At 31.4% G+C, this 11,672-nt stretch overlaps 1 protein-coding gene across 3 annotated transcripts; it reads left to right on the top strand.

The window, feature by feature from the left end:
• The first annotated feature begins 3,616 nt into the window (after positions 1-3,616).
• LOC144552727 (uncharacterized) lies at positions 3,617-9,156 on the top strand. 3 transcript variants are annotated; one of them, XM_078300719.1, is made up of 11 exons: positions 3,617-3,938; positions 4,077-4,227; positions 4,701-4,817; positions 4,929-5,045; positions 5,158-5,568; positions 5,669-6,036; positions 6,610-6,709; positions 7,342-7,401; positions 7,630-7,713; positions 7,816-7,929; positions 8,550-9,156. In XM_078300719.1, exons 2-11 carry the CDS (start codon positions 4,168-4,170, stop codon positions 8,844-8,846), a joined length of 1,728 nt encoding a protein of 575 aa, XP_078156845.1. In that variant the 5' UTR covers positions 3,617-3,938; positions 4,077-4,167; the 3' UTR covers positions 8,847-9,156. The 3 variants fall into 3 exon arrangements, with proteins under 3 accessions (XP_078156845.1, XP_078156847.1, XP_078156846.1); XM_078300720.1 differs by having other exon boundaries at positions 3,848-3,938; positions 4,088-4,227; XM_078300721.1 differs by lacking the exon at positions 4,077-4,227 and having other exon boundaries at positions 3,619-3,938.
• Positions 9,157-11,672: the final 2,516 nt, after the last annotated feature.

Genomic DNA, 11,672 nt, shown 5'->3' with positions numbered 1-11,672 from the left:
TTAAAAAAATATTCGTTAATCTTTTAGAAAAAATAAACAACATGACAGTATCAAACTTGCTGCCTAGTTAGAAACAATTTGTAAACAAACGGCGTACAGAAAAAAAAGAAAAAGTAGCGCAGATGTAAAGTAAAATCATCACACAGTTAAAAATTAACACAGGATAAGGAATCTTGTTTTTATTAAAATCTGTGAAAGTGGCTCGAATCAAAATGCTATTTTGATATTGAAAAACATTACTTCGGATTGAAATGACGTTTCCATTTTTATAATTTTTATAAAAATAAGAACAAAGTTGGTTTGATAAAATATTATTTTTTTATTTATAGTTTTTAAAAGAAATTCAAGGATAAGGGGTAAAACCGTAAAAGGGATGAAAGAGTGAGAACCTAGATAAATAAAAGGTACTGTACTGAGTCTGATCAAAGTCTGGCACGGAGGCTCAGCTGGAAAGTGCTTCCTAGACCCAGAACACATCTACTCTCATCATGCGCCGCGTGGCCTCAGTCCAGTACCTCACTATCCTCTGCAATTGCACTCTAATTCTACCTCTGCAATGTTTTGCATTTGTCAGAGATTATGTGTCAATATATGTAAATTAATTATTTTCTTTAATAAAACATGCTTCTGATGACGGTGCCGACCTGGTCATAATAACATTTATTTTTTTGATAATATGACTTTCGTGTAGAAAATTTTGCAATGATAATATATACAATATAACGCTATTATTTTTATTATTTCTTTGTACTTTTTAACGTGTACAAACACAACTTTTGAAGCGTGCAATACTTATTCTTGTAATTAATGATACAATCATGATTGTAGTTTATCTTGTGTATAATGGTAGTTTACAGAATTTTTTTTTTATAAACTATAATTAGAAAAAAAAATTTATGAAACCAATATGATTATTTTTTTTTTACAAAAATCATAAGAATCAAAATATCATTTCGGTCCTTTTTTTTTTTTGGAATGAATTTTCATTTCAGTTCCAGTTGTTTTAACAGATTTCGAGAAAAAAATACATTGAAAAATTGTAAAAATATCTGGAACCGAATTGTCATTTCGGTCACAAAAAAAAAATCATATTGGTTTCATAATTTTTTTTTTTTTTCTAATTATGGTTTATAAAAAAAAAAAATTCTAGTTTACAAATGTTCCTTTCCTTGTATTTTTCCCTCTCCAAAATTTGGAAGTAATTAAATTAAACTAGAGTAGGTTTAACGACATTGAATATGCATAATTTGGGTGTTTATTTAAGGGGGATTGCTTGTCCTTTATTATAATAATTTTGACCATCTTTAACTAACAAAATTTAAATTTAAATTTAAATCAACTTATAACTATAATTTATGTTATCCACAATTTTTCAATGTACATAATTTTACTTATATTTTTAACGTTACTTTCAAAACATGTAAATAAACTTTGTAAAATTGACACTTCTGATGTATTGATCAATGGGATCTGAAGGCATGACTTTCAATTTTTTTTTAAAATGTTAATAGTTCTTGATACATACAATATCAAGTAGTACTTAAATCATATGAAGTTTAATTGTTGGACCATCAAAATGTCATAATACCTTTGCAACAGTACAAAACAACTTTTGAAGCATGCAATACTTATTATTGTAATTAATGCTACAATTATGATTGTAGACATGCATATTGGACTAGAGAAGGTTAACTCAGTTGAATACACATAATTACTTGTATGTTTAATCAAAGAGGGGATCGTTTGTTAAATTAAATTTAAAATTCAACACTATAATCATAAATAATATTGTTCAAATATTATATTCGTAAAATATGATATAATTTTGTGATGTTTCACCGTACTGATTTAAAATTTTGTCATTATGAAATTACATTTGTGTGCGCTAGATTCGTACGAATATTAAAACAAACTCGTACGATTATTAAAACGGAATCGGATAGATGCGAAATCCATCGAACATAAATTTGAGTCCGTTAGGGTTTAGGGTTTAGGGTTTATGATGAGATTTTGTACATGTTTCATTGTACATCAACTAATTTGAAATTTTAACTGTTTAAAATTGATAGTCTTGATACATTATTAAATTAATCATATGAATTTAGTCGCCAGACTTTCAAAATATCAAACAACATACCTAAATTTAATTGTTGGGCTATCAAAATTCCGACAGTTGATAGTATAATTCTGTAAAAAATTTTGAAATGATCATATTTAAAACCCTATCATATTATTGTTTCTTTGTTCTTAATTTGCAACGGTACAAAACAACTTTTGAAGCATGCAATACTTATTGTTGTAATTAATGTGCAATCATGATTGCTGTTTACAAAATGTTGTTTACAATCATGATTGTTGTTTACAAAATGTTGTTTCCTTTGTTTTTTTCCTTCTCCAATTATGGTAGACATTCTTATTGGATCTATTATTTAATTCAATTAAAATGAAATGCATAATATATATGTTTGCCTAATTAGGAAATCTATTTCCCTTTAGTTTCATCAATTTTATTATTACAGTTTAAATTTGAAATCCAATGTTATATTTTATTGTACATCAAGTGATATAATATTTTAACGATATAAAATTAATTGCTCTTGATGCATCATTAATCAATACTGAATTGCATGAATTTTGATCGTTAAACTATCAAAATTTCCAAATACAAACCTTATTTGATATTTTTTTTTTTGAAATTCATTGTCAAGTAATCCCTCCTCTTATTTAAATTCTAGAATGTATTAATTAGAGTATGGAATTGCATATTAGTTTACAGCCAGGTTAACTATTATTAACATAGGTTATCTTATATTATATTGAAACTCTTATATTTCAAAAATATTTGTATGACGGCATCAAAATTAAATTTAAAGATATGCTAAAATAATTGTCAAGGAAATTAATAAATTAATTTTTTTTTTTTTTACAATTAGACAAATTACTGGTGTGATTAAAAAAACATTTTTTTACAATTAGAGGTTAACACTACACCAAGCACAACCATAGTCACAAGATTCACAAATTTTTCACAAATTAAACCTGAATAATTCATTTTTTTGTGATGCCGAACCGAACTCTTAATTATATGGTTGACCGAACTCTAACTAAATTAAACCTGAATAATTCAAGAATTTTACAAATTTTCCCTGAATTTTATAAATTATTCACGAATTTTTTTAGAACATTTTTTTATTTTCCGAATCACAAATTTTTAACCTCACCAAACCAAATCTGAATAATTCATCTGTCACTGTTAGCACAACTACGTTAGATTCAAGTGCCAAACAACCATCGTACGGTGGATAATACATCCATTGACCATTGCAGGAAATCCGGTTACACATTTACCGTCTCACAGCCGGATAACAGATCCTGTATACCTGCTACAAAACAATCTACCGTATTGCAACTTCATCTTCTGTTTTAATGATACCTTCTCAGCGACCCATAACACATTATTACATCCTTACATGCAACAGAAGATCGAACCACCATTCTTCTTTACCAACTCGCGGTGCGGTGCGCCGTCCCCGTACGATCTCTCATTCTTTCACCGCACAAACTCACACACTTCTCACTTCCAAAGCGCCTCTGTATTTATTACAACCCCTCATGATTGCACCGATGCACTCTGTTTTTACAAAACAATCAAAGCTTGGCGCTGTTGCTGAGAGCGCGAGCGGGAACGACAAGAGCGCTTCAATAAATTATCACAACACCATCATCCCCAGAGAACTTGAATTCTCTACCTATCTATCTTTCTTTTGTTTTAAGTTTTTCATTGAGGTGGTAAAAAAATACAAAAATACCTTCCTTGATTCTGGTTTCGTGCTTTTGACTCAAGCATTTTTGTCTCCGCTCGTCGCATTCAATTCAATTTTCTTCCCGTTTTGTCCCCAGGCGACAAAGACTTGTGCTTCTCTGTGATTCTACTTCAGGTTTATTTTATTTTATTTTAACCTTTTATATTAATTTATTACTCAAGATTTAAACTTTATCTTTGTGCGCGTTTTGGGTTTAGCGGTGTTGGGTTGTTAAGATATGACAGCCTTTTAAACTCCATCTTTTTTTTTCAGTACAAGCACAGATTTTTATATAGAAAAAGAGCTTGCGACTCGAAAACAGTGTTACTCAAAGAGAGTAAGAGAGAGAAAGGAGAGAGAGGGAATGAATCCGAGAGGCGGGAGTAAGGTGCGGAGCATGAGAGAGGCACCCAGGCACGATAAAGTAGGTCTCTTTGTTAGCGATTTTGACATTATGATATGGGTCTTTCAATTGTTTTTCGTTTTTCGATGGGTTTTGAGGTCAATTTTGCATAAAAGATTAATATTTTCGTCGTGAATTGGAGTGCCTCAATTGGTGCTTTGTGGGTCTTTTGAGGCTGGCGCAAGTACATTTCGTTATTAATCAAAAAAAAGAAGAAAAAGAAGTACATTTCGTTTAATTTTCAAAGTCTCTTACTGAAATTAATAAAAACAGAGAGCGTGCTTTGTTCATTGAGTTCTCAAGCGATACTTCAAAATGGGTTCTTTAATTTCTGTTGTGGGTAATTCAGTTGTTTCAGAGACAATTTCGAGATTGGTATCTTAATCATCTTATTATTATCATTTTGACCTTAAAAACAATGAACTTCCTCTTCTAAATTTTCATGGTTTTTCATTCTATAATAGCAAATTTTCTTTCTTCTTCTTTGTTTAAAGGAAATGGAGAAAGAGAAGAAAATCGAGAAGATAACAGCAAAACCACTTAATAACCGCAAAAAACCTCTGAACCGATTGCAGGCGAGAAGAGAAAGAAAGATTGCATTGCAACAAGATGTAACCCACAATATATATCTCTCTCTGTTTTTTTTTTTTTTTTTTTTAAATTTGTTTAATTTCACTATTTCAATTCCAATTCCTGTTTTCTAAGCATACATGGTTTAACAGGTTGACAAGTTAAAGAATAAACTGAGACATGAAGAGAATGTGCATAGAGCTCTTGAGAGAGCTTTTACCAGACCGATCGGTGCTCTGCCTCGCCTCCCTCCTTACCTCCCTTCTCATGTAATTCTTACACAAAAGTTTCAGTCTTTTTAATTATTTGTTCAAGGGGAGTAAAATTTTCAGTTATAATTTGACTTTTATTTATTTATATATATTTTTTTTTCTAATGAAGACATTGGAGCTGCTGGCTGAGGTGGCGGTTTTGGAAGAAGAGGTGATGAGGCTTGAAGAACAGGTTGTGAATTTCAGACAAGGGCTTTATCAAGAGGCAATTATCTGCTCTAATTCTAAGAAATCAAGAGAGAGTTCTCCCGATTTGAAATCAAATTCTCAAGCGACAAACTCGGAATTGTCTATTGGTATGAAACTCACAAACCCGATTCAATTGCCTTCAAACCCTGAGCCAATTGCGCCAACATTGAATCGAATTGGCAATGGGAGGCAGGTGCAAAAGAAGCAATCGAGCCCCAATTCGGGGAAAGAGAACCAAAGTACCGCAAATTCAGTTCGAAATTTAAGACAATCTCCTACTAAGAAACGTTCAATTTCAAAAGCCCCACCTGAAAAGCAACCAAACAACAAGGTAGAATTCTCATTTTAGCAAAATTTCTTTCCCAAATTGACATTGGCATTGACATAAAATTTGATGTTATATTTTTTGATGCATGTGTTTTTCTTTTTAGGTTGAGAAGCCTGTAATCAAAAGAAAAGGTGGTGAGGATGTTCAAATTACCCCAAATTCAGAAAAGGAGGCTAAATTGGATGGTTCCAATGACCCAAACAAATTATCAGAAGAAATTTTAAAATGTTTGATGACCATTTTCTCCCAGATGAGTTTGTCTGAGAAAATTGATGAAGAACAGAGCACTTCTCCTTCGGTTTCAGGTTCCTCGTCTGTGAGTTCAGATAGTACCGATTTGGGCGACCCGTATGGCATCTTGGATTTTGGAAAGAGGGATATTGGATCCTATAAGAATTTCATAATAGTGGATGGCAGTTCATTTAACCCCAATTTAGTAGAGAATTCTTCTCTTCTAATAAAGAGGCTCAAGTAAGTTTAAAATCCTGAATTATTTTTGTTGGGTCTTTTTTATTCTCCCCTATACCTAATATTTTTGGTGCTATTCTTTTCTCCTGTTTATAGTTGATTAAATTAATGAGATTTTGTGGTTTAATTTATCAGCTTTTTATTTTGTTCTGGTTCCATTTGCTTTCTCCCTCTTATCTGTTATTGTTAAGATGTGCAAAAGAAAGTTGTTTGTACTGCTTTTACATGTTAATGTATAGTGCATGTTATCATTGTTTTCCCCTTTTTTCTTTTGCCCTTTTTCTCTTCTTAATCTGGGTTCAATTTTGGACCACTGGTGCTTTTGTATTAAATTAATATTAAGTTTATTCAATTAGCTTGATTGGGCCATGAAAAATTGAGTTCAGAGATCTATTTTGAGAATTAAAAAATAGGTTTTGAGTCCTGTCATATAAGATAAATGTAGCTACTTGTTAGTCAAGATTTGGTGATCTGGGGACACTGGCCTGTATAGGGACATTCATCATATTTTATTTATTTAACCAAATTATTTATATTGCCTTGTCTGGTGGCTTATTTGCAATTTTGATTATTCAGGGGTTTAGTCATAAAGCTTGCAACAGTGAAGCTGATAGCGCTCACACATCAACAAAAGCTGGCATTTTGGATAAACATATACAATGCATGTATGATGAATGTAAGATATCATCAATTTCACATCTATTTGTTTATTATTTCAAAATTCTTGGAATTTCTTAACGTTTGCTTTGGGTTACTAAAAATGCCTTGTCATTTTAGTTATGGGTTCATGCTAATAAATTCTCACTGGAGGGACTAAAATAGAAATACCAGAAATTTAAAAGACTGTTTACATTATTATACCATAGTCATGTTTGTGCTTCTTTTAGTAAGGTAATTACTGGCATTGGTTAGTTGTCAAGACATGACTTAAAGATACTCTTTATTTAATAAAATAATGACATTCTGTTCATGCTTTTGCACTATAGAGTGTCTGTGTGGGATAACAAATCATGCTGTCTCCATGTGCACATGCAAAATAATACCATACAAGTATACAACTCATCTTACCATTTTCTTGCTTCTCTTCCTTTCCTTGTCTTTGCTCTGTTTTTTATTTTATTTTTTTTTATTTTAAAAGGATTCTTGTTTCTCTCTCTTTGACTAATTTCATGCCTACTGTGCATGTCTGCACGGTTGTACCTTGCTAATGGAAAGAATATATGCTTGGCTTGGCCTAACAGCCTATGCTTATCATTTTTTAATACATATATATATATTTTTTAATTTATTTTATTTTATTTATTGCAGGGTTTTCTTGAACAAGGAATACCTACTAGTCCTCAGATGCTTGTTGCTTTAATGCCAAAGGTATAATTCTAATTGTCCCTTTTCTTTTTTATTATTTACTTTAACATCCTTTAACCCCCTCAAAAGTAGTAAACTTACAACACACCTTGTGGCACTTTTGATTGCCTTCCATAGTTGGATTTATAATATTTCTATATCATCTGTATCTATCTATCAATCAACCTATTTATTTATTTATTTTAGAAATATTATTTCTCTTTAATAGTTGGATCTGTTTTTTTTTTTCAGGCAACAATAAATGTGGGTGGCCAATTGCTGAATGCCATGGCTATCGAGCATTTTATTCTGCGGTTACCTTACAATATAAAAAATGTAAGAAATGCGATCGTGTTTGCTATTGCTTTCAGCTAGAAGTTTGGCATAACTCTTGTTTTTGACATTACCAGTATAATACTTTTATACATAAATCAATAGGCATATCCAAAAGGAATGAAGGATGACACGACAATAAGAGGCATTTTCGGGCTCGAATGGCCTGAACCATTGGTTACCTTTGCTCTGTCATGTGGAAGTTGGTCTTCTCCAGCAGTAAGTAATTTTGTAAAAATAAATTATATGCTAAAAGATTCAATATCAAAGTAATTGTGCATAGTAATTTGGCGTAGCAACTAGTAATTAAATCATTTATCTATTTGAAATTTAACATCCTTTAGTTTATATTTATTGCCTGGATATTTGCATATGTACCTTTCATAGGCTAGGCTTGTTTTGTCCTGTTGAATGACAATATGACATGATATCTTGGAACTAGTCATTGGTTATAATAGAAGCCGGATACCTAATTTTGTCACTGATACCATCTACCATTTCTGGGTACTACTTAATTTTGTTGGTAACAGCTTAGTTTTGTATTATATAGTTCTCTTTAATGTTCTGCACAATTGGACCCATTATATGAATTATTTTGCCCCAAAAAATGCTACTCGTGTGGTCCTTTCCTTTAGCAAAATGAATGTTGTCATTTATAAGACTACATGTAAATACTTTGAAATTTCCAGATTTAAATTTAGACTATGAACCAAACATTGTTATTATGCATTGATTCTTGATATATTGCTACTATTAAAACAAAAGATTTACTTAAATAAAAACCTCCACATTTAATTTTGTTTTAAACATGCTCTGTTTTTTTTTTTTTTCTTCCAAAGGTGAGAGTATACACACCATCTCATGTGGAACAACAGCTGGAGACAGCTAAGAAAGACTTCTTGCAAGCTTCAATAGGCATCTCCAATCCGAGCAAGCTTGCCATCCCCAAGTTACTTCACTGGTACTTGCTTGATTTTGCAAAGGACATGGAGTCACTCATGGACTGGATTTGCATGCAACTTCCTGATCACTTGACAAGTGACGCGATTAGATGCCTTGAGATCAGTAAAAATGAGACCTCTACGGTGCAAGTTTTACCGTATGAGTTCAGATTCAGGTATCTCTTGTCCATATGAAAAGGAGAAATTAATTACATTTTGAAATAAGTGAGGTGCATAAGGCTTTGTTCATAGATTTGGTTTGGTGGAAGTTTAGATTCTCTATGAGGTTGGATTTTGTAAAAAGAGAGTATATATAGGTTTGGAAATGTTGGGTTGTCTTTTTTTTTTTTTTTTTTGGGGGGGGGGGGGGGTCGTCGACGAGGAGGAGAGCTTTATTTCCAATAATTTGTTAGTTGAAGAAAATAATGCAAGAGAAAAACCTAGAGTGGCATGGCATGTGTTTGTTGGTGGCTAGTACCAAAAGTTATTGCATGGGTTTCCTAAATTATTGTCCTTTTATACTAGGAATATTGCTAATGGAGCCTATAAATCTGATTATGTTTACACTAATTTGGTATTTTGGTCCCTAAAAATAATGTTTATAAAATAATACACAAATAATATATTGTAAACTCTTCAAAAATATCAGTGTCATTTATTAAGACACAATGCTGTTCAGGAAATGGAAAGGAAATTTCCTGTAAGAGAGTTCTATATTAAATCTCTTTGACTCTGCTAATTATATTCATGCCGCAAATACAGATGCACTAACTCAAGTAAATTAAAATTTTTTAATAGCTCTTCACCTCTGTGGCCTCTCATGATGATCAATAAAATTTTATGAAATTTTGTTTAGATAATTTCAATCTTACTAATCAATTATTTGAAATGATTTTGAGCTTGTAAAAAACTTCTTGCAATGTGGATGCCATACTTAAGTTTAACAATACAATACAATACAATTTCTATTTTATATTTTATTTTATAAAAGGACCTACTAATATTTAAACAAATTCAAAAGAGTTCCTTTAACCTCACTAAATACTCACATGAAAATAATCTTGGATTGAAAAATACTCACATGAAAATACTCACATGAAGCCTTGTGATCAATTTTGAACGATTCAGACTGAAAAATAGAAGGGTGCTCCTTTTCTTAAGAAAAGGAGCAGATTTGAATCCCCCATCAATTTTTTTTTTATACCTCAATTGCTAACATGGTATTCTTTTATGTACCAAATCAACATTGGATAGGCTCTCCAAATGGGAGGTCAAATATTAAAAATCTAATTCCTCCATTGAGAACAATTAATTTTAAAAACTTTAAAACTCCCATTTAATACTAAACAAACATAAAATAAATCTGAGACATTTATAATGTATCGAGATTCACGCCTACCTGTGATAAATTAATTTCAAATTACAAATGGGTAAACATAGGAAAATTTGAGCCAGTATAGGAGAGCCCATTTTTTTCTACATAGGCAAATTAAGAAAATTCAATCTCTGTTATGAATTTGTAGAAAGCCTTGTAATAGTGTACTGATAAGGCATGGCACATTTTCAATGGTACATTGATCAGGCATGGCTCACCATTATCAAAAAGAGAAGATATATTTGCATGATCTACATTGAAATGTGATGTTACAAAATGAAGATTTTACTGTATTGTGTTCTTTTTTCAGAAAGAACAGTTTCTTTTTTTGTTCATTGTGCCAGAAATTGTCTAATATCAAATATGTGTGGTGTATAGGCCCATTATACCTTAGATTTGAAAGAATATTGGAGCAAGACTGTACATCATTAGTTTTGTTTGTTGCACATTGCATTGTTTGCAATTCATGGTCCTGTGGCACAAAAGAAGTCACCAGGGATTATGCATAATTTCAACATTTCAGGGGACCACACCAATAATGCATGTTTTTTTGGGGTTATTGAATTTGTTACATTTGTTGAATAAAATTAGTATGAGTTTATATTACTAAGGATATCCTTTTTAACTTTGTTGTAATATATATCCAAAACAAACTCAATATAATAAAAAAAAATTGAAATATACAATATTGACTCATAAAGTATGATTCAAATTTGTTATTGAGAGGAAACTCATGAAATTTTTGGTGAATTTAAACTTACTCTAACTTTATTTTTTTAAATGCAATAATTCTATAGTTCAATCAGTGTTGTAAATAACGGTATGCGGTCATCGGACGGACAGGGTACCACCAAGCGATTAATCGGAAATAATTGATTAATTATTTGAAAAAAATAATGATGATTTGATCATTGCTAATGACTAATCGGCCAATTAATCGGCTTAAATGGATGTTTTTTTTACAACATTGAGTTCAATAAACTGTGAGCCCAAACAAAGCAACAAGCAACATACAAAGTGTGCTATGTGAAAAGTTAGTACCTCCAAAATAATTTACTTGTTTTATATAATTTTTGTAATTTTCCTCAACAGTAATTGTATTTGTACATCTAGACAAGCATCTAGTCATTTATTGTCACTGACTAAGACATATTTCTATATACCTCGTGAGATCATACAATGATCTTTGCAAACAGTACTTTTTAAATTACATGAGTGAATATTTTGCAACTTTTGTGAGCTCATTTATGAACTGGTTGGTGGAGCAAACGGACATACAACTTTTTGACATAATGGAATAATGGAAGAATGGTCCCTTCTCTTCCATATCATTTGCAAATAGCGACTATTCGTTCCAACGAACCATGTTGTCTGAATTGAACCTACTTTGCGTGAGCACGGGTAGATGTTGTAATTAGTTGGCGTATGTTCGCTTCCGTTGAATTGTTGGGCTCTCCCATGACCCATCCATCACATGCCAAACAGCCCAAGTAGGGTGTATTTTTAATTTTCGGATACAAATATAAATATGAATAATTTTGAATTGGGTAAATTTCGCTGTAAGTCACTAAATTTTGTTATTTGTCACGAATTGATCACTCAAGTTTGATTTGTCTCTTTTGAGTTACTCAACTTTGTTATTTGTT

The sequence above is a fragment of the Carex rostrata genome, chromosome 4 (genome assembly GCF_964058835.1).
Source record: "Carex rostrata chromosome 4, lpCarRost1.2, whole genome shotgun sequence".
NCBI lineage: Eukaryota > Viridiplantae > Streptophyta > Magnoliopsida > Poales > Cyperaceae > Carex > Carex rostrata.
The sequence above is the reverse complement of the archived record's forward strand: the minus strand, read 5'-3'. Positions and strand labels throughout refer to the sequence as shown.

Bases quoted from the DNA above. Each gene is read 5' to 3' on its own strand.
- LOC144552727 (XM_078300719.1), top strand. From the start codon at position 4,168: ATGAATCCGAGAGGCGGGAGTAAGGTGCGGAGCATGAGAGAGGCACCC. The intron at 4,228-4,700 runs GTAGGTCTCTTT...CTTTGTTTAAAG, and splicing joins AGGCACCCAGGCACGATAAA to GAAATGGAGAAAGAGAAGAA. The intron at 5,569-5,668 runs GTAGAATTCTCA...TTTTCTTTTTAG, and splicing joins AAAAGCAACCAAACAACAAG to GTTGAGAAGCCTGTAATCAA.